The sequence below is a fragment of the Pinus tabuliformis genome, chromosome 2_1 (genome assembly GCF_031772625.1).
Source record: "Pinus tabuliformis cultivar Carrire ecotype Pingquan chromosome 2_1, CPIR1, whole genome shotgun sequence".
Lineage (NCBI taxonomy): Eukaryota > Viridiplantae > Streptophyta > Pinopsida > Pinales > Pinaceae > Pinus > Pinus tabuliformis.
This window is the reverse complement of record NC_142299.1, coordinates 475,802,314-475,826,904: the sequence shown is the minus strand read 5'-3', so window position 1 is coordinate 475,826,904 and position 24,591 is coordinate 475,802,314. Positions and strand designations below refer to the sequence as shown.

At 33.5% G+C, this 24,591-nt stretch overlaps 1 protein-coding gene across 1 annotated transcript; it reads left to right on the top strand.

Annotated features, from left to right (window-relative positions):
* The first annotated feature begins 223 nt into the window (after positions 1-223).
* On the top strand, positions 224-15,308 carry LOC149200978 (uncharacterized). Its single transcript, XM_089401148.1, has 2 exons — positions 224-272; positions 14,557-15,308. Exons 1-2 carry the CDS (start codon positions 224-226, stop codon positions 15,306-15,308), a joined length of 801 nt encoding a protein of 266 aa, XP_089257274.1.
* The last annotated feature ends 9,283 nt before the right edge of the window (positions 15,309-24,591 follow it).

Below are 24,591 nucleotides of genomic sequence, written 5' to 3'. Positions count from 1 at the left end.
TTGAATTTTTAAAAGTGTTAAACCTATTTTCCAATAAAAATACAGAACATTGCAATTCCAATTTTTTTAATAACTCAGTTCCAATAAAATTATCCAAAAATACCAAATTGTTGAACGTTTAAACTCATCCTATCTCCTTCTTCAAAGGCGGAATGTAAACTCTGAGAAGGCGGCCGCGGTAAGAGTCGCTCGTTCCTGCTGGTCCATTGCGTGCCACGGCGGTATGGCGCAGACTTGGACAGATACTGAAGCAACGTGGAAGCCTGATCACCGTATTTAATCGTATTTATCTGCTTGGGTATTTATCTGATTGGGTACTGAGAATTGAATCTTCGCATGCATTTCATTCGGCCCTAAACGAATCTGAGACGGTGATTGAGAGAGCCATTATGTACATTAGCCATGATGTCGCAGTTGCAACATGATATGTCATTTTGTATCTAGGGCATTAGTTATCATTCTCTCATGGTTTGGGCACGAGCTCCCATTAGGTATGTGGAAACAAGATTTCATGTTGTATGAAAATATTTAATGGGACGAAATTGAATATAAATATGTCACTTTGGATCTGTGTATCATCCCGAGAGTGTGTTTTAGTACATTGATGTTTAACTAGGTCACTTATGGTAGTTTGACTATTTGTTTCATTTTTAAGTGTAACAAGTATGTATATTGCTTATGGGGCATCAATTAATTAAGTTTGCTGCTTAAATTTGTCACTTAAGGGAGTCTATTATGGTGTGCTTGGTATAAATTAGTCACAAGGGTCTAAACAACAATTCCATCCCTATAATGTTTTATTAGCTCATAAAATTCATAAATTTAATGAACAAAGATAACATCCTAGGGAAAGTTCATAAAGAGAAAACTTGTGTTGGCCTCTTAGGAACAAATGACATTATCCACACTTCTCTTTAGTCATTAACAAGGATTTTCACACTTAGCCTTAACCATCATACTATAGTACAAGATGGAACAAGTGAGACTCTTTGAATGCTTCATAGGGCATCCACCAAAATAAGAAACCTTAGCCACACACTTGGATTTGTAAGTTCCACAAAGCTAGGGTTATCAAATTCCACATCACTAAGGTTTTCACATTCCATAAAACTAGGGTTTTCAAATTGCATAGAACTAAGTTTTTGCAAATTCCACTGATATATACATCAACAAACATTTCCAATTCGTGATGCAAGGTCATTATAGTATGTTTACTTACATTTTATAATTGTGTGCTCAAATTTGAATTAACTATGAAAAAGTTGTCTAAACAACAATTCCATCCATATGCATTATACAAGTCATACACAAATGAATTTTCTACTTTTATGGAAAATCCCCACACTTATTTTAAATTTCGATTCTCAAAACTAGCCCCATGCAAAGTAGAATTCAAAATTATAAGTACAAAAATGTTGATTGAACGTTATATATACATACACAGTTTTTCTCTTACTATTTTAGTTTCACTTTTATCTCTTTTGGAATCAAGAAATGGATGTTAGAATCCAAATAACTAATACAAATAATTTGTTAGAAGACAAATAAACAAGAGAGGCTTGAAGAGAAACGATGTATCTTAGTTTCGATTAGTAGTCACTCTTTCGATTTCTTATGTATCATTTTAGTTGATGGATGTTTGATTTATTAGTGTCTTCACTAGTCATTTAACATCTAAATTAATGTCCTTGTAGAACCTCAATTATGTCCTTTAATTTTAATTAATTCTCTCTTTATTGTTTTTTTTGTCTTTTGTTTTTATACTCTTCAACCAAATTCACAATATGTCCCTAAATGGATCCAAGAAAAAGTTGCAACTCACCATAAAATTCAAACTGAGTCTCAAATAGGAAAAAAGTTTATTTCATTGGACTCCTACCACTTGATTAGAGGTAAAGTAACCCCTCCTCCTAGGATTCCATAGGACAGAAAATGGTTTATATAAGGATACTCGGAGCTAGGATTTTGTTTAGTAAATATCAATAAAAATTTTACATAAGGGGGTGCATTTTCAAAAGCATTATCATGAGTGATTGTGGGTAACATGCTTGTATGAACCTTGGCCAAGAAAAAATGCTAGAGTTTACGAAATTCGTTTCTACTCCTCAATTTGATTTTCATACCCCTAGACCAAATTCAAAATGTGTCCTTGAATGGCTCTTGGAAGTGAGTTGCAACTCGCCATAAAATTCAAAATAGGGCTCAGATGAGAAAACCACTGATATTGAACTCTTGGCACCAAGTGAAAAATATGAACACCCCATTCCTACGACTCCATGCATTAAAAATTGGTTTATTTGAGGACCGTCAGAGCTACGATTTTGTTTAATAAATATCAATGCAAATTCTACAAAAGGGGCTGGATTTTTTGAAACATTGGCTTGAGAAATTATGAGTAGTGTGCTCACATGGGACTTTGGCAAACATAAATTTTGGATCTTATAGAACTCATTTGCGCAACTTGGTTTAATTTTTAGACCCTAAGACCAAATTCACGATTTGTCCCTGAATGTCTCTTGCAAGTGAGTTGCAATTCACCATAAAATTAAAACTGGGAATAGGATAGGAAAGCCATCAATTACAATTGACTTTTAACATTGGGTTATATCTAAGGACATCCCCATCCTAGGACTTTGAAAATTGGTTTATTTGTGTATATAAAGAGTCAGGGCTTTGTTCAATAATGATCAATTGAAATTTTGCAGAAGGGGGTGTATTTTGTAAAACACTTGCTTGGGTAATTATGAGTAATGATGGTTTGAGATATCCTGCGATATCCTGTGATGGATCCAGATCAAATGGCAACCAAAAGCCCCCTTTGATCTTTGCCTACATGCCAAGGGTCTTTTCATAGTAATCTTCAAAGATTTGGATGACTGAAAGAAAATCCTGGATAATGGCCCTAATTTCATGAATAGTGCTGGTCTATTTATGAGGCACTGGGAACCCTGTGATAACCTAGAGAGGAATCATTTTTTAGCTTCCCCTATCTAGTTTTGACTATATTCTCTTCCAAATGATTTTTGGGAGATGGACATTTCTAAATCAATCGGCAACTCCATCCAAAGATCAAAGTGATCCAATCAGTGTAGAATGTTGGTATAAGGAACACGCTGAGAGCTTTTTCTTCTACCAGAAACAAGATCTTGCTGAAAACATCCCTTTTATCATAGGCATACAGACAAAGTGGATGCGTTCAATGATGCTAAAATATTCTCACAACAATATAATCTCAATGGATTCAACATTTAGTACAAATAAGTACGGGGTGAGTACAAAATTACCCTAAATCTAATTAAGTAATTCAACACCATTTTAATGCTTGTATCTTATATAAATATAATTATGTACTTTGTAATGTAGTATCAACTTTACACTTTAATGGTCTTCGACAAACATCACAATGGGGTTCCAGTAGCTTGGGTGATATCATCACGCAATACTATAGCTGATATTTGTAAATGGATGTCAACTCTCTTTGCCATTGGGAAGAAAGAGCAACCAGATTGGCATGTTAAAGCCTTCATTACAGATGATGCTACTGTTGAAATTGAAGCATTAAGGTGATGTGTTTATTCTTTTTATAAGAGACATAAAAATATTCTTAATGTATATTCTCTCTAAAAATTATGTTATTCCAGGTCTTCAATCAACTGTACAATATTATTATGTGTGGGGCATGTTCGTCCTGCATGGTTGAAGAATATTGGAAACAAAGTCCAAGGAAGGAAAAACCAAATCCGAATTTTCCATGCTTTAGGAGAAATCATGCACACGTGCAGATGATGAATCTGTAAAAAAGGCAGTTGAAAATTTATTTGAAGGATTCAGTGACCATACAAAGTTTTTGGAATATTTTAAAACAACTTGGTTAGCCAACAACAAAATATGTAAGTTTCTTATAAGTGGCTTTAATGACTCTTTTTTGCATGTCATATGTATAGTTATTAGTTCATAACCAATAAATTTCTTTCTACAGATATGTGGGCAAAAGCGTACACAAATTTTCCACATTCCAATCAAAATACAAATAATGCAATTGAGTCTTACCATCAGTATATCAAGCAAAGGTACCTAAGTGAGAAAAACAATGCATGCCATATGCGGGTTGATTGGTTGATTTATGTGTTGTTGACAAAGGTTGTATTATATTACAATCATATGCAACGTTTAAAAGAAGCTGGTTTTGTACGACCCAAAAAAATTGAGGAACAGTTGAATTCATCCAGGTGTAGAGCTAACCAAATCCCAAATGAAGATTGTGTGCCTGATGAAAAGAGTAACAACGATTATTGGGTTCGTAGCCAAAATAACAATACTCGTGATATTTGGTACAATGTCATATATAAAGATTCCAATCTACACTTTTGTAATTGCGAGTGGGCCTTAAATGGAAACATCTGTAAACATGTATTGAAAGTTGAGATGTTGGCAAGTAACATTAGTTTGGGTGAAAATGTATTCCCTAATGTCACTAATCCTACTACAGAAATTCCTAGAATTTTATTTGATTTGAATGAATCACCTATATTGGGCCCAGAAATCCAAACAGAGCTTCTACCATGCTTTGATTCTCCTCCCATTCTAAATTATCATAATGAAACAAGCATTGATGATTTAGATAATTTCTCATATAATGTTGAAACGACCAATGTACGACCAGATAGTGCATTATTTGAAGATGATGAGATGAAACGTGTTAACTCATCAACTCATGAGAAATTGAGATCCATAATACCTACAAATTTGGAACAGGCATATGCATTAAACAACTTGGTAGACAAAGTATGTCAAGAATACAACAAAATGTTTTTCAATACTATAACTCCATCCAAGATCACTACCAAGAGAAAACATAGTTTCTTGAGCCCAGTCAATAAGAAAAGGTGGTGTGGTCACAAGTCAAATGCAGGGAAAAAAAGAGAGCATGAATGAACAGCTGGAGTTGTCTTCTCAACGACAAAGAACTGTGGACCACATGCCCGAGTTAGTGCAACATTCTATTATACACATTAATGCTAACTCCAAATCTACTAGGTGCCAAGAGGGATCAAATCTCTTGAGTTGCAAACCTCTTTTAGAGTGAAAAGAGATTCGATCCCTCTTGGCGCTCAATAGATCCATAATTAAGATGGATCTAGGATGGCATATAAAATATTTTGATTATGAAATGATTTGATTTATGAGGGGAACAAAATGAAATACAAAGTTAAAATCAAATATAGATATACATTGAAACTTGACTTTAATTAATAAATGGGAAATGTTGAAATTGTATACATGTGGAGGGAAAGCAGAGTAGCTCGAACAATGGTAGCTTATCTTTGAGAAGAGATGTGACATCTACATTCCTTTTTGAATTGTGTTACAATGAGGCTCGAAGGCCTTTTTATCATGAAGAATAAATTAGAAGCCCTAAACATATATATATATATATATATATATATATATATATATATATATATATATATATATATATATATATATATATAGATATAGATAAAACCTAGGAGATGAAGCACCAAAGGCTTATGCCACCCCTAATGGGGTAGGTTTGAACATCAACTTCCCAGGGACGTAACTTTGGCATACAATTTCAGTTTGACGCGCATGATATCTGGTTGAAAAGGTCTATCTGAGGAGCACAAGTTCCTACAACCATTTGTTTGTTTCCCCATACAATTTTGTTTAGGGCCTCAAAATGGCTCTCGAAGTTCAAGATGTGAAAACTGCTAAAATAGGAAAATTGTGTTGTGAGCTAGTGGAATAGGTGGGTGGCCATCGTTGAGAAATTGTAACTATGGTAAGTATTTTCATCATAAAAAATTAAAGAAGAAAAACATTATTTTCTAGCTATCCAAGCCATCCTCAACTAGACAAGTCAGCCCCACCACTTGAAGGGGTTTGACCCTAAGGTCAAAACCACCTACTTGACCTACTATATATTGACAATTTAAATCCTCCATTTGGTATCACTCCAATTCATTAATTCAACCTAATCCAAGGAGTTATGTTCACACATGCGAAGGAGGAAGAAGACAAAGATTTCTAGTGAAGTTTGACCTTTCTTATTTCTGCTTTGACCAACATTGACATGGACCTACTTGTTGTTATTTGAATACATTTTTTATTCGGCTTGGAGGTCGAATATTCTATGGATCTTTGACTATTTATTGAATGAGTTTCTATTCCTATTTTTGGGCATTGATCAAGGGTTGACTGCATGTCAAACCTTGCAGTTTGACTGAAGTTTAACTTAGGAGAAATAGATCGAATTTCAGCCCTTTGAATGAGGTACTGAAGGCTAAAATTCAACCCTTTGACCATACATTAACTTGTGAGTAGACTATTGTCTTTCTCTCTTCTTTGACTTTATTTGACTTGGAAATTAATGTAGTCAGTGGTTGATCTTTGACTAGTATATTCTGATTTACAAATTGGGTTTAATTAGACATTCTCTCATAAGGAAATATTACCAGGTTTTCTCCCTTGTGGGGTTTTGTCCCAATAAAATTTTGGTGTCTCTTGTGTCATTATTTCATTGTGATCTCTGCTATACTGAATTTTATGGTTGAAATTTTCTAAGTATAATTGCTTGACGATTTGAATGCTCTAAGAAGAAAAATTGTATCATTGGAAGTAGTTATCATATAGAAAATTTCTCTAGTCTATCTCGTTAATAGAAAAACAACATGGTGTTAGATATTTGGTGAAGGAAAAGAGCATTGAGATCACTTTTAAGGGGCCTTATCATACATATTTTGTCTTATTTGATCATCTTCATCATGAATTCCTTCATGAAGGTAGGAAAAAATCTTGAAGGAGCTACAACTTCATAGCAGGGAAGATTTGAATTGACCTTTTTCTTACAAGGAATAAGTTCTTAGGTATTCTGAAAGGAACAATTACTAAACCAACTAATGAAGTAGAAAAATCCAAGTTCAAAGAAGATGACATCTTGGCCATGAGCGTCATTGTGGAATATGTTAGAGTTCATCCAATTCCTTATATTGTTGATCATGAACCTGCTAAGAAATGTATGATTATCTCATTAGATTATACACCATCAACAATATTGGACAATCTATATGTCTAAGGAATCAAATTTGTGATGTTAAGATGACAAAGAATGATATAATGGAATCGCGCTTCATAAGGATCTCTCAATTGAGAGATCAACTCAAGGCTAATGATGAAATTATATCTGATAAGGAACTTGTAACTACAACGCTTAATGGTCTACTTGACTCTTAGGATTCTTTTGCATCAATTATCAGTGGCAGAGAACATGCACCTTCCTTTGAAAATTTATGGGTTGCTTGCACTCAAGAAGAATCTAGGCTCATATCTAAAGGAAAGATTCCAAATCCAGGCGAAGGTTCTCAAGATTTTGCATCCCACTCAAAGAATAGCAAGGGAAGAAGAAATTTTGGAAGATTTCAAAGAAGTATAGGAAGAAGACCTGCTCAAGGAAAAGAACCTACTCCACAAAGAAGACCTCCTCCTCCCTCTCAGGAAAGAAGGGACATGTCAACTATTCAATGTTTTCATTGCTAAGCATATGGTCACTATCAAAATAGGTGTCCTCAAAAGTATAATGATCGAAAAAGGAAAGGGACGAAACATGCTTCTACAACTCATTTTAATTAACCTTCATGTAAAATAAGGCCTAAGAATAAATATATTAATGATGATAATTATTCCTTTTATTATGCTCTCAGGGGATCTATTGCAGGTCCATTAGAGAAATTTTGAAGTCTAAAATGGGTCTTAAAACAAAAATGTCAACCAAAATTAACTTTATAATAACCAATATGATTCAAGATGATGATATCAACCATGGGGTGATTCACCATTTTTTGAGTAAAAAAAAAACTACATTTTCAACTTATCTCCCTACTGTTTTACTCAAATTTTGAGTGGGAGCACTTGTTGGATGCAAAATTTAATTCCTCATCCAAGGAGTGTCCACGTTGGATACTTTCAATGGATCCTGCTACACGAAAAATGAGAAATACATGAAAAATGTGATTGCAATCATGCTTTTCATGTATTTCTTGTTGTTCATGTAGTATGGTCCATCAAAAGTATGCATCATGCATACTACTGGAAGATGAATTAAATTCCACATCCAACGAGTGCTCCCGCTCAAAATTTGAGTAAAAAGGTAGGGAGATAAGTTGAAAATATGGGTTGAAATGTAGTTTTTTCTTTTTCCCTCTAAAATTTGATAATGTAATCTAATATTATTTTATTATTTCCAATCTAAGGTCACCTTCGATTGGATCAAGGGAGCGCACTCTCTTTCTGTGTCGTCTCTTTCCCATTGGATCTTACAAATCCAAGCGTTGAAGGAGGCTTTCCAATCAATATCTTTCTACCACATGTTAGAAAATTATATATCACAGAGCAATGGAACACATAAAATATTGTAGAAATATAAACAAAAAAAAACACATAAAACAAGAGAGACACAGATATACGTGGTTCACCCAATTTGGGCTATGTCCACGGAGAAACAGTTAGTCTTTCCTTTTATATTATCCAGCAAAATGAAGAGATACAACCTACAATAGATCTAATGTAATTCCCTCTTCGCTCCCACACAATCTCCTCTCTCTTTCTCGCTCATAATACACATCTACATAGACGCGATACAATTCCCTCATATATAGCGAGGGGTTGCCTTCTAGGGAAAAAAACCCTAAATTAAACATAACTTCTATCGTTAGATTTCCGCCTAATGAACAACCCAGATTGACTATGAAATTACAACATTTTACAAGGAAATTTTACATCTATTTTTAGCTTCGGGGGCATTGCCCCTGATCCCTGGCCAGGGGGGGCTCCTAAGGATCGCTACTACCCCCCCGGGATCCCTCTTGCAGCCAAAATAACGGGCGGCATTGCCGCCCCATTATGAACTAGGTCCAATGCAGCGATACCTTTGAATAAAGAAGATAATCAAGCTCCACACCCAACACCACATCCTCATGGAACATAACTCTCTAGCAGACCAACTATCTAAGAGGGGGATCACCGTGCAAAATGGACTGATTAGATATGAATGTTTTATCAAGGAGCAGTCTTCAGCGAGGGGTCCTTTGTTATTGTGTGAAGGTGCTTTCTTTCTATCTGACAACATCCTCTGGTAGGTGACTTTTGCTCTGTTTTTTATTGTAATGCGACTTTTGCTCCCTAGTTTGACTGCCTCCTGGTAAGTTTATGCTTTCTGTTTTTGTCCCTTAGCTAAACCAGACAATGTGCTGGACTAGTGTACATTTGTTCTCAAGTGACTTCTGTAGAAATCTTGCATATGTAACACCCTTTATTTATATATATAAAAGACTATTGTTTTTTCAGTTAAAAAAAATATACATTTGGAAAAATATATTAATAATAAAATAAATATTTGAAAACAAATTATCAAAAAATATTCATGTTAAATAAATTATTTGTATTTTAATATTTAATATAGAGCATATATATTTGAAAAATAATAATAATAAAATATTTCAATATAAATTATAAATAAAATATCTTAATTAAATATTTCAATGTGAACTATAAATAAAAAATTCAATTAAGATGGAAAAAATAAAAATTCAATATACATGTTAAATAGTATATTTCACTATAAATTTTGATTTCTTATTGTAATTTAAAATATTATGATAACATTTTATATAAAAATTATAACTCCTTAAATGTTTAATATAAATTTGATATATAACATTTGAAAAGTATTAATAATGAAATAAATATTTCAAACTAAATAATTAAAACGTATTTAATATTTATGTCAATAAAATATTTATATTAACTCTATTGGTGTATAAATAAAATAATTAAAATAAATATTTATTATAGTTAAAATATTTTAATAATTTATTAAATAAATAAAGATGCTTAATTTTTGTATGGATCAACATAAAATTGACATATAAAATATATACTGGAAGTAAAATTTATGAAAAACATCTTTTTGTGACTTGTAAATTTTGAAATATTTGAAAATTCAGATATTAAAAATATTTCAAAATCTGCAAATAACATAGGTTATGAACCAATTAAATTATATAGAAAACTTTTATCAAGTGTTATATCTTGAAAAAAATCATCATAACATTATTCTGCTACCTATTTTAATTATGTTGTCTTACTAGTTGTCTGTAAAGGAGATAATGTCTCTAGATTTTGGAGGTTGACTCATCATTGTTATTAAAGGAAAACCATGCCACCTAAAACTACCTTACTAGTTATATGTAAAAAGGATAATGCATCTGAATCTTAAACTATTAACATGTTTCTTTACATCTAAAAAATAAACTCTTAATCAAACAAAAACAATTAAAAAAACACTCCAAACCCGAAAAAAAACCATTCATATACTATATCATTCACATATTATATAAATATATGAGATAATCTTTTTTATATGTAAATGTGAAAATCATGTGGATGAAAAGAAAATGACTTTGCCGCCTCTAAATGATCGACGACATTTCGAGGTGCTAAAGATGCATAGCAAAAATAATCAAGTAGCGGAACAGTATTACCAGTATTATATTCTTGTTTTCGTTGAACTACGTTTTGGTTTTGGTTCGCCCAAAGATAAATGGCATTAAATGTAACATAGTACCGCGTACTTGTGATTGGCCAATTCACCTATGCCTCCGAGATTCAATCTATGTAACAGGGTCCCACTGTACACGTGAAATAAAAATACACCGATATACCGTACCAACCTATCTGACGAAATCAGTAATGTGTAGATGCCGTAACCATGGCATGAAATGGCTATGATTGTACATAAAAGGGCGTACTATAAGGCATTAAAATCCCTATAGCATAGGATTTATGGCTTGTTATCCCTATAACATAGGATTTATGGCTTGCCAACATTATTGAGGATTAAAGTGGAGGTAAATGGAAGGTGGACCCACACGCATGGCGTCGGTCAGAGTGTTAGGTTAGTGGACCCAACACGCATTCACATGCTACCAGACACGATGGGAAACGTTTCAGACCTTTCAACCTCTAAAATACCACTCAAAACAAAATAAGAGAGATTTGACCATTAGTATATCATTCGGATTATGTAACACTTAATAATAAATTTCGACGTTACTGGGGATCGTTTATTTCCACCATAAATAATTTCCAGATTTAACTCTTTCTCATAACATTTCACTAAAAAACTTAATATTTTTGTCGATTAAAGTAATAACATACTTTGTATTCGATTACTCTAATAACGAGTATTGTTGTGTAATTTATATGAGAAGATTTTTCCCTATGTTTTTATTTATTTATTAATTATATATATATATATATATATATATATTAATTTAAAATTAATTTAATATGTGTTTAATTTTTTTAATAATTTATTTGTATTAATTTTTTAATAAAAATTAAAGTATTAAATGCTCTTGTTTTATGCAATTTGAGTATGATAGATGCTTATGTTTGTGGTTAAGTAATGAATCATTAATTATTTAATTTAAGTGGAATACGTACGAAATTGTTATTAAAATTTTTCAAGATTTTATTTTAAGTTAGGAAATTTATCTATTTAGGTGGATATCTATGAAATTGTTATTAAAAATTTTTAAGATTTTATTTTAAGTTAGGAATTTTTTCACCATAGTCACTCTTCAATTGGATATAGGCGATGTTATTGTGTAATAGATGAATGTTCATTACTGGGGAGTTATTGCTAATGTATCGTTGTTCTATAAACATGTACATAAAGTTTTAGTTATCTCTATTATTTGTGTAATAGATGAATGGTCATTATTGGTAACTTATTGCTAATGTATCACTCTTCCATAAACATGTACATAAAGTTTTATTTATCTTTATTATTTTTGTTTTGAAAGAAAGAAATGTTTGTAGAAGAAATCAAGAGTTCAAAATATGATTTTACTTACGGTTTTAATTGTTGTGTGGCAAATCGATAGAGAATCTCCATAAATGTTAGGGATCTTAAGATTAAGTTGTATAATAAGTCTTTGTTGAGTATTTTTTTATCTTTGCAATTTTTTTCACCTCTACTTTGATTGTAATTTGGATTAGTTAATCAATAGAAAGAATTGAGTTTGAGTTGAGTCAACCTTGGTAGATTTATAGAGTGAGGTATCAATGTTGAAGGATAAAAAATGACATTTTTCTTATAAAATTGTACTAAGTACAATTTACGCAACAATATAAAATAAACAAATGCATACTTTAACTTTTCTATATTTTGGTCTTTTTCTGGGTATATTTATGGTAAATTTTGCCCGAAATCCAACAAAGGTTTTTTGGAATCACAAGTTTGAGTTTTGTAGTCTACAAAATCCAAGTGTCCCAAGCGGTTATCGAAGTGTTGAATCCATTTATACATTCAAAAATACATTTTAAATATTGAAAATCATAACCTTACCAAAAATTATATTGTTTAATCCCAATGAATAAAAATCAAAACATAGAACCATTAGACTATGTCATAAACAAAACCATAGAATATTCTTTTCCATTATTTGTATTTCACTTACTCTATTCTTATTAGATATGCTATTAATCTTTATTAATTTTTGTCTTGAATATGTCTTCTACATACAATTGATTTCCTTTTTAATTAGGATTATGTCAAACTTAAAACAAAGCTGGTAAAAATTGGTCTAAAATTATTTTAGGTACTCTGGTAACATATAGAACAATCTAAGCGAACACATCATGTCCAAACTTGTTAACCAATACATAGCTAGTATAGAAAACACATTATTTTGTTTCTTTTTTAACTATGGTGAATTGTTAATTCATTGGAGTAATCTGGGCGAGGCCCAAGATCAATCACTATAACACCAAGAGTATATCCAATAGCTCATAAGTTAATTATACCAAAAATTTATGACTTAGCAAGAATTAAGACTCCAAAAAATTTAAAAAACCTTATAAAAAAACATATCTTAAAAGAAACTTCAATCGCTAAAAAATAAAAAAATCCGAGATTTCATATGAAAATACAGAGCCAAATTTTAATATGACCGAAAAATCTTCCGTCACAAGTTCTTTATACTAACTTTATTTGATGTTCAATAAGAGGTTTGGTGAATAGGTGTGAGAGGCATAAGATAAAGTAAAATGATTTAGGATGGATCATAATGCTTCATAATTTTTAATGTTTTAATTCATTTTTATTTAATTTAATATTTTTAAATTGAGTTAAACATTTAAAAATAATAGTTTAATTTAATTTGTTGATTTTCAAATAATTTTTAATAAATTTATTTTTGAGTTAACATTTTTAAATTATTTTCACAATTAAAAAAATAATTTATAAAATAAACTTTTATAAATTATAGTGTTGTTAGTTTAGAAATTTTTGTTTAATGACATTGTAGTTTAAAGAATACATTTCAAAGACATTATAGTTGATGTCTATTTTTGTAGTTACTTAGATGCATATATTTGTTACTCTTTTAATATTTTTAAGTCCATGTCAATCTATTATACATAGTCTTCTCAAGATTTGTTATAAATTAATATATTATAAAAAAAAAATAACCTTATTTTTTATAAGGGTGGGTTTGAAAATCAAAATCATTAAGTTTTGAAATATTGAGTATGCATTAGTAAGGGAAAATGACATCACTAGAAAACTCATAATGACTTTCATGTTTTTCTAAAGGTCGGTTTAGGGATGTTTTATTGGCACAATTTGTTTTTAAGATATACAAAACAAAGGTCCAACTAGGTAAATAAGTTTGCTCCTTACAATTCATCTAATAGTTCATAAATCACTCGAATAAGAAACTTATCTTTAGTAGTCATTTTGTTGAGCTATCTATAAATCTAGAAACATAGGCCATGAACCTTCCTTTTTTAAAAACTTGATCACTAGTAAAAAGTAAACACTTTGGCTAGGTTGAATGAAACCTTTTAACATTTGTTGAATTGTATACACAATCTCACTCTTTTATGCATATGGGAACCTGCAAGGGCTAATTTGTATTTAATGAAGTTATGGGTACTACTAGAATCAATTAATACTAGAACCTCTTTCTTTATGATATATCCTCCTATCTTGAGAGTTTGAGAAGTGTTGATGCTTGCAAACACATAAAAAGATATGGTTGGAGTAGTTTCTGTTATCACTCAAGAAAAAATTTCTAAATTGTTCACATCAGTTCGGTTGTTTGCCAAAGGGTTGGTGTCAATTTTGGGTCTAGTCTTTTCATCCGGTTTTAGAGTCTAAATAGTTTGAATAGGAGTCTTGTTAAGAGTATTGTTGGTATGTATAAAGGGGTCATTCTCTGTTTTAGTCTATCATTGGTCTCACATCTCACATGGATATCATATGTCCAAACTCATTTCAAAGCCGAAATTGTCTAGGTGATTTCGTAGCGCCTGTAATCATTTTAAAGTGGTTTTGCAGCACATAAATCCTTTTTAGCAGTTTTGCAGTGCAACATGTTTTATGTGATTTCGTAGCGCATAATTCATATTTTGCACTGGCTGCGCTACGAAATTGGGGATTTGTTCGAATCCATAGCCATTCTTTCACAGCTGTCATATCCATCAAAATCCATCAACAGTTGTCAGCCTATACACTTCGTCTATCATATCCGACCGCTTATCCTCGGAAGGCAGGCACTGCTAGTCAAATTGGTCCATCAACAAATGAAGAGGAGAACAGGTCACTATCAGCAGTTTCATCTGCACCTGACAGATTGTGTGCAGGTTCCAATCTAGGTGGTGAAACTCGGAAGAACGCAGCATTTGCTCCATACAATGCAAGACTGGGACCACTTCAAACACATGATAACATCAACTTGCAGGAAACAAATATGGAATCATCCAGTACAAGCATTTCACCATCAAGTCTCAAGCTATTTGGCCAGACGGTTTTAGTTCCAACTAATGAGTCAGGCTTAGATGTTAATGTTAAAGGAGCTTTCCAAGAGTTTACGTCTCATAAGAAGGAGAGACACTCATTAGATGGTCAAATTCCTGAGAATTCAAAGTTGGAAAAGATGAAAGGATCGTTGCATAATGTTGGTGTGAAGGCTAAAATGAAAGTAGTTAAATCTGAGAATGCCTCGGGGGTGACATCCAATATTCCACCATCAGACTCAGGGACCAGTATGCTCGAAGGTAGTGGTGAATCAAATGCAAATCTGCCCTGCAGGGAAATCCATACAGCACAGCAGGACTCGGATGAGCCGCTATCTGAACTGGATAACAACATGAATTCCCTTTCTAGAGAGCATCAAGCCTCTGTTCCTATATCCATTTATTCGAGACATATTCCAGTGTAAAATGTTGAAGGAGGGGCAGAAGAATGTGTGGAACAATTGGATGATGGCATACCAGGTTTGTCGTGTCCCAAGTCTGGACATGCTGATGGTTTGCCAGAAGTTTTACCATCAAGTTCAGATCCCAACATAACTAGCTGTAATGAAGAGTCCTGTGATGTAGAAATGCAGATAGAGAAACCAAATTGTCAAGTGGAAGAACAGGATGATAATGCACTTTGTATCAACTTGCCCAATGGAGAAACTACAAACAGTAGAAAGGTTATAAAAGAAAGGTCATCAAGTGGTTCAAATACACCTTCAAGTGCTGACCCTGAAGTTGATCCCTGTTTGGGGATGAACACTGAAGTGAAGGGCAATAGTGAAAGGGATTTTGAGTTTAACTGGGTTGGTAGTGGAAGTTCTGATGCAGGAGGAGAAGAGGTATTAACCAGATTCATACAGTTATATTTGGAACAGTGAATGGTGTTATCGGTGTCATTGCATCTTTTCCTCAGGAGAAATATCTGTTTCTTGAAAAGTTGCAAGCAAATCTTGTCAAAATGATCAAGGGAGTAAGGTGCTTAAGCCATGAACAGTGGCGATCATTTAGCTATGAAAGGAAGACTGTGTTTTTGAAATTACACAGCAGTTTCATAGCGCGCTACGAAACTGCTGTAGCTGCATGTTACAATTCAGTTGATCAATTATGATTGACAAAGCGGCAAATCTTTTTGAAAGGTTTTGTCATCACACAGGTACATGAAAAGGGTGGCCAGCACATCATGGACGTGGCAATCTGTTCTATTTGGGTAATCAAAGATAAAAGGCATGCTTCTTTGGATTCGAACATTTTGAGGCAAACCAAGGACCGACAAACAGGGGTAGTTTCCTATGTTTCAGGGCAATGGAAAAGATGTTTCATTAAAGACCAAACATGGAGCCTTGAACATCCATTACAGCCAAACTAAAGGGGAGCAGATGTCAAAGAACAAGAACCATTGTAATCAAGGCTATTATTAGCATAACACGGTGTTAGAATCCTACTTGATTTAGATCTCTAAAAACTCCAGTCAACACTTTGTTGCATTTATTAAGTAGTTAGAGTTTAAGAGTTGTCAGTAATAGAAGTAGTTTTCGAATTCCCCTCATGCTGGAGGAGGAATCTCGATCAGTTAGAATAAGAGCTCTATATATAGCTGAAACAACAATGTAATCAAGGTTGGAAATTTTATGAAAAAGCTGGTATTTGGCCTATGTAAGACTCATTTTCAGTAATATACATGCTGAACTTTACTTCTCAGGATTCATGAAGGATTTTTTATGTTCAGAATATGTGATGTTGTCCTTTTCTTAATTCTTACAGTGGTATGGATGTATAATCACTCAGAATTCACTGAATGTGCTCTGACTTCCTGTATACATTTATAAACTGTGTGGTCCCATATGAGTTTATGTTCTGAATGTTTAAATGCTGAATGCCCTGACTTCCATGTAAGGTTGAGTTCATTGTTATATTGAGGTGTTGTTGACTCCATAAGCCCAATGGATAGTTTTGTTTAATGTGTTTCCACCATTCATATTTTTCACAGTTGTTCTACAAGAGTTAGCCATCTTATCTTTAATCAAAGTCATTAACCCATCAAGAGAGAGCCCTCTCAGGTTGAGGAGGCTAAGCCTCAGCCTAAAGTCGGTTTGAAATAGTTACTTGAAGTCTTCCTGGTCTGCAGCCTTCCAGGGCCTGATTTTGAGATAACAGTTTCTTCTAGTTCTAGATCTTGTGATGGTTTCAGTTATTTATATTTTTCATCTTCAAACTATGTAGAATAATTTCCTTTCACAAATTTATGCCCCTTACTATATTTGTTGTCACAATTTAAATAAAATATCTCTATAGGAGAGGGAACATAATGTTCTTTATAGTTATTATTGATTACCCTTTTAGTAGCCATATTTTTACTTTCAGCTTTACTTTCCACACTAAAAGAATGCTCCATGAATTTAGGTTCTAAGAAGTACACCCCAAGTTGAATGTTGCCCTTTAAAGTTCCTATAAAGTGATCTAACAAATTGTCCTCTAGAATGTTCTTTACTCTGATGTTCGACTTTTGAAATTGCTAAATATGTGCTATAATTGGACCTCTTTGTTGGATATTTATCAACTATCTCAAGAATGTGTTGCTCTTAATATCCCCATGGTGTGTTATCAATATTTGTAAAAGTGGATCAAGAGAGAATAAAATATTTTTTTCATTCACAAAGCTATTGATATTAGATAGATTGATCAAGTTATAAACAAAAGGATGAAATAGTTACCTTTTGTAAAGTAGGAAGTTGGTTACCTTTTGTAAAGTTGGAACTTGGTGTAGATCAAAGAATTGATCCATCTAGAATATCCATGTAACAATATCTTTACCACCAAACTTCCTTGTATATTTCTTGGGAATTAATTAGTTCCTTAGTCTTGAGTAGAATCTCGAATAATGCATATCTTGCATCACAATTTTTCAATTAAAAAAATAGATCTTCTAATTGAAAACTAAGATAATTTCAAGTTAACATACCTAGAAAAATTGTAGTTTGTAGATTGTATTGTTTGACAAAGTCCCTCCTGAAAGGCCTCTAAAATTTTGGCCCTTGTGAGGTTAAAATTTTGATTTGTAGTAACCTAATACTTGTTCTTTGCAATTCCATAGGATGGGTGGAGATAAATTTATGGTAACTTCCCCAAAAATTATATTTTTAACCCTTTTCAAGAGAGAAAACTTATTCGATCCACCATGTGTGCTATATTTCATATCAACTCCAGAAACTTGTACCCAAAAGTTATGTCATGTATTATTTTCAAAGAATTTAGTGACACTAATTTTAAACATTTAGGGCTTTAGATATGACAATTTTACCAAGAACACTTATTTGAGACTAGTTTGAAGACTAGTCCAAAACCCAAATTTCCACAACTTGTATGTCTAAAAGCAAAGAGAACTATATCCTAGACGTTTTACCATAAGTACTCGATAGGTCTCCTTAGTCTCCCCAAACCTTAAATATTTGAAACATCCTCGAGAAAATTCATAGAAACAATTCCTAGATGGCTCATTTGGGACTAAATTTAAGGTTAGTAAAAAACCCTAATTTCCATAGGTTATATCTTCAAAAATATAGAAATATTGAACTTGACATTTTGAAAACAAATGCTTTTCGTTAGGGGAAATTTCAAGTCTAAAATGTGCCTCCTAAGGAAAATAATAAAATAATAGTTAAATAATACACTAAGAGCTATTAAATTTCAAAGGAAGGAAATAAAACTACCTCTTTATATTTCATTTTTTACTAGGTTATCTCCTCATAGGTTTACTCTAATTTCAAGTGTAGGACCTTGTTGGATGTGGAATTAAATTTTGCTTCTAATGACTATCACTTTGCATATTTTTTGTAGACCCACAATGAGATAAATTAGAAATACATGAAAACAATCCTTTTCGAAATGTGTTTCTAGTTTTTCTCACAGTGAGTTTAACAAAAGTATACATAGTGGGTAGTTAGTGGATGCGGAATTAAATTCCATGTCTAACGAAAGCCTACATTTGAAATTTGAGTAAACTTATAAGGAGATAAGTTGAAAATACAATTAAAAAAAGTAGTTTACTTCATTTTCCTAAAAAATGCATCTTGAATCCTATTGGCTCTTTTAAAGTTGATTTTGATAATATAAATTTTGCTTTGAGCCCAATTTTTTTACCTCAAAACTCCTTTAATGTTATGTCTTCTTAGGCTCCCAAAAATTTCCTAGTCTGAACTATCCTAAAAGAATGTTATAGTGAAAACACCAAGATGACTCATTTGAAGGAGCTAAACCCAAGGATTGTATTGTTTGAAACCAACTGGAGTGCACCAAACACTCAAATATCATAAAAAGAGAAATATGAGTAAGTCCACACCTTGAGAATGAGAAATAATAATGAATGTGAATCTTCTTTGAGGGAAATTCCCCTTTAACAATAGAAGAAATTTACAAGATGGGATGATTTCTAAAACTAGGTCTCCTTGGTATATATACGAGACAAAACTTACAATTACAATTGAAGGGTATAGCTAACAATACTAATATAACTATAGAATGCAATAAATCAATATCTAGGGCCTAAAAAGATGAAAGTTAAAAAAGAAAGAAGATGGACTTCACTAGCAATTGTAAGCAACAATGACATTTTCCCCTTCTCCAATAGTTAATAAATAACAAAAGAAAATATTGGAAACTCTCTACAATCGTGTTAATATCCATATTGTTTAAGCCATTGATCTTGAATCTGAAAGATAAACCAATAGTGTGCATTCTAAAATAGTTGGAATTCCTAGAAATCTAAATGGAAAAACCAACATTCAATGGGATTTCACTAGGTTCTTTATTTATTCAATATGTGCAAATTATAATATGCTCAAGATGTCTAGTCCAATCTTAGTCTTCACATGGGAATTTGGATAGCAATTCCTCTCACTCTTAACAAAAAAACACCCCTCTTCCTTTGGGGTGCAAGAATAAATAAGAGAATAACTTAACTAGCGGCTTATCCAAGTGTCCACAAGTCTTCATTTCCCTCAAGTCTAGGTTCAAATTGTCCTCTTTTGTCCTTTTTTTTCTCAAATATATTTGAGAAACAATTTCTAATGTTTTTATTTTTTAAATGCACATTTTTTCTCTTGTTTACATCTGTGTGTGTGTGTTTTCTTTCCATTCATCATGCATACATTCATAATATTGTATTAATGTAGGTTTGAAAAAAATACTAAACTAGCTACTACAAAATAAGAGAGAAGAGAGAATAAAACAAAAAAGAAAATTGACTAAAAAAAGAGACAATTTGAATTACTCATGAAACTTTAATTTGATATTATTGTCGAACATGAATATAATAAATAATGTTTCCATGAGAGAAACACAATTCGAATGAGGTTTGGGTTCCCTTATGGATGCACTTTTAGAAAGTAATAGAAATTTACTACTATTGATCTATTCAAACTGAAAACAAGAGATTACAAATTTCCTCTACTATTTCATGGAATGGAAATCATAATTTAGAAAAACATGTATTGACATGCAACCATTAAAATACCACAAGAACACAATGATTTACAAGGGAACCCAACTGGGGAAAACACCTTCTCTTTTTTTCATTAATCATATGAGAGTGAGAAACTATTACAATGTCTTGCTTCGATCCGGGCACAGAACGTGCATTGTAAACTTGTTCTCCTACTCACTATACTACTATGGTAAACACTTCTCCAATTCAAGGCACCAACTTGCTCCTATTTCCTTACGCAATCCTCGAGGAAATTAGCTCCTAAAAGATAGGAATTTTCTCCTATTTTCTTGCACAATTCCCAAAGAATTATTCACCTGCTTAACTGCCAAGCCTATACATTCAACTAGTATACAATTGATAATTACAATGTGCCTTTTCCTCCACTCCAGCTAGGAAATTCAAATTTCATGCATGTCTGGGCTATTTTTAGCTTATTGACTGGTTTAACTGAGAGATCCTTGAGTTAACAACAATTTTACTACTCAGTTGACCTTCAACTAACTCAACTTAGTACTTGTGCTCAATTAACTGAGTCAAACTTACATAGATTGCTAAACTTTAGCAATCACTTCATGCGCTACTCTACTTCTAGCCTCTAACTCGAATTTATTAAGTGAACTAGTAGACAAAAGCCATGTCACACAAGTTAACTACAATCCAAGTCATCCTATTGATGTGGAAAATCAAATTATTAAATTTGATTAAGGCACAAGTCAAATTCAGCCTTTCTTTCTACGTTTCTAACACTCCCTCTTATCAAGAAAGGGATTATGCACTACCCGTATCCTGCACCTATGGAATTCAAATATGCCTCTTGAAAATGCCTTTGTTAAGATATCTGCATCCTGCTCCTCAGTTGGAATGTACTATAGCATCATAATTCTTCTTTAAACTCAATCCTGCAAGTGATGGTACCTGATATCAATGTGCTTGGACTTGTCATGAAATATTGGATTCTCAAAAAGTTTGATACAACTCTGATTATCACAATGAATCACTATCAGATGCATCTCCTGACTGAAAACACCCACCAATATTTTCCTCATCCATATGGCCTCACATGTTGCTTGAATTGCAGCCATGTATTCAACCTTTGCTGATCTGAGTGCCACAAACCTTTGTTTCCTACTATACCAGGAAATAGCTGCAGACCCAACACTAAAGATAGAACTTGAAGTAATTTTCTTGTCTAATGGACTCCCTACCCAATCTGCAGTGAAGCCTTGGAGCTTCACTCTCTCTGCCCTTTTGTACCATAATCCATACTCGAGCGAGTGTATGAGGTACCTCAACGCATGCTTTGCTGCCTTCCAATATAACTTGGTAGGATTCACCATAGATTGACTCAACTGATTAAATGTATAGCATATGTCAGGCCTTAAGTTTACCATATACATCAAGGATCCCACAAGCTATTTGTAGATGGTGGCATCTACTTCCTCTCCTAAAGAAGCAATCCCTCCATTTTATAGCTAGAGGTGTGTACATATGCTTGCAGTTCTTCATGTGAAATCTCTAAAGTATTTAAGATGCATAATTCCCTTGACTCACAAACAACTCACCATCACCCTGCCATACTTCCAACCCAAGGAAGTAATGCATGAAGCCCATGTATTTCATCTCAAATTCTCTCGCAATGTCCTCCTTCGAAGAGAGGATCAACTACTCATCCCTTGTAAGTATCAAGTCATCAACATATAAAACTAATATTAGCAAATTTCCATCTACCACAATGTGATAGAGATAGGCATATGCTTCACTTTTGGTAAAGCCCAATCCATTGAGATATGTGTCAATCTAAGTGTACCATGCTTAGGGAACCGGTTTTAGAACATACAAGGCTCTCCTAAGTCTACATATATGTGTCTCCCCGTCATATGTCTCAAACCCCTCTCGAATCTCTATGTAAATTTCTTCCTCAACAACACCATTGAGAAATGCGGCCTTCACATCCATCTGATGGATCTTCCACCCCATCTACACAACTAATTCTAGAATGGTTTCGATGGAGGAATATCTTGCCACTAGGGAAAATGTTTCCTCATATTCCACTCCCTATATGTGAGAGAAGCCTTTGTCCACAAATCTGGCCTTGTACTTCTCGATGTTCCCATTAGTTTCATGCTTCATTTTTAGATCCATGTGGAACCAACTACTGACTTGTTCTCTAGTCTTGGCACCACCTCACATACATTGTTCTTCATGATCGAGTCATACTCCTCAACCATGGCATCAACCTACATTGGTTGAGAAATTTCTTCCTCAAATGAAGAAGGCTCCATCTCAATGAATTCTATCATGAGATCCATATACCAAGTGTATTTTTCTAGTGACCTCCTCTTCCCACGCCAAGATGAAAGAGCTCCCACATGCTCTTGTGCATCCTACACCAATTTGTCATATTCTCTGGTTCTCTTCCTCCCCTATTAAGAAGATTTTGGTTGAGTGGGTGGCTCCACTCTGCCTCCTATCTACTCCTCTACATGTGGCTACTCCACAACATCCTAAGTATCTGTTTGAAGCTCCTCCTTTGGAGCTAACAACTACTCCTTCTTTGGGATACTCAATTCTCACTCCAGAGAGCATCTCATAGCCTTCTCATCAAATTTGACATCTCTCCTCACTATTGTTACCATGAGTGAGGGAAAATACACCCTATAGTTATGTGGTGTCTCTGTGTATCCTACAAAGACTCCCATATCAAATTTAGACTCAATTTTCTTCTTGTTATCCTTGGAGACTTGGTGATACAAAGTAACTCAAAAAATCATGAAATAAGATACATCTGGATTCCTCCTAGAGAAAGCTTCTTTGGATGTCATCATGCCAAGTATTCTATGAGGGGTCTTGTTCTGCAAATAAATTGCGGTATTGCATGCTTCTGCTCATATATGTAATTGAAACCCCTAATCATGTAACATGGCTCTTGGTGCTCCCACTATGCTTATGTTCTTCCTTGCAACCGCCCCATTTTGCTATGGGTTATAGGGAGTTATCAGTTCCCTTCTAATGCCCTCTTTGGCATAAAATTCCTTGAAGTTCCTAGAAACATTTTCTCCTCCATTATTACTTCTTAGGGCTTTCAGTTTATGACCAGTCTCCTTTTCAACAATTGCTTTGAATTCAATTTTTTTAGAAAACTTCATCCTTCTTCCGCATGAAGAAGATCCAACATTTTCTTGAAAAGTCATCAACAAAAATTACATAATACCTATTTTTTGCTATAGAGGCTGTAGAAAATGGTTCACATAAGTCAGAGTGGACTCGCTTCAATATTTCTCTAACTATGCTATCTCATCCCTAGAAGGTGGATTTGACATATTTTTCCAATGTGCATCCCTTGGAGACATCATGTTGGTCAAGGGTGAATTTTGGGAGACTGGTGGTAATTTGCTACATGATCTTAAAGGCCCCATGGTGTAAGTGTCCCATGTGTTTGTGCCACAGTTCTCCTATATCTCAACTCTACACTTCTCCTTCCTTGCTACTCAGTGAAACACAAGCTTCCACCTCAACTTTTTGAAGATTATTCACTTGAAATCTAACATGTTTCATCTTCTTGGTAGCTACATGTCTTAGAAAGGATTTCCCCTTACTGAAAACAACATCATAGACAAGATCCTCCAATACAACTAGAAAGATCAAGTTCTTCTTCAACCCAAGTACCTACAAGACATCTTTTAGATGAATATGGGAGTCTAACTCTCTCTTAAAGGATACAGTTCCAATTCCTTCGGTATTGTACTACCCATCATCCTCGAGTTCTATGGGCATATGGAGATCCTTCTACTCTAGGCTACTGAAGAATTCTTTGTATCCTGTCATATGGAATGAGGCACATGCATATAGATACAACACACTCCCCATTAAAGTTCTTGCCATGCATGCAATTAGGGTGAAATCTAATTCAAATTTTGAGGCAAGTGCTTCACCTCCTACTCATCCTGAAGGATTCTTGTTAGAATTTTTGTGCATACATGTTTTGCATAGTTCCTGAATTCATGGCAGCGATTTTTTTTAATCTTTCTCAAGTCCTTCTTCTTGCCATTGTTTTGGCTAGTCCTTGGATTTTTTGGGGCCTTATTGCCCTTACCCTTCTTTCCCTTCCCAACCAAGGAAAAATTATCTTCGTCCTCAGATATTAGATGTTACTCCGTCTTCGATGTTCCGTTGAATTCCTTCACGAACCAGATCAGACCAGAGTCTCTCCCAATTTGGAA

What these genes read in the sequence shown, in the direction of transcription:
- LOC149200978 (XM_089401148.1), top strand. Translation starts at nt 224, where the DNA reads ATGGCGCAGACTTGGACAGATACTGAAGCAACGTGGAAGCCTGATCAC. An exon ending in AACGTGGAAGCCTGATCACC is followed by an intron (nt 273 to 14,556) that starts GTATTTAATCGT and finishes ATTCTTTCACAG; the next exon opens with CTGTCATATCCATCAAAATC.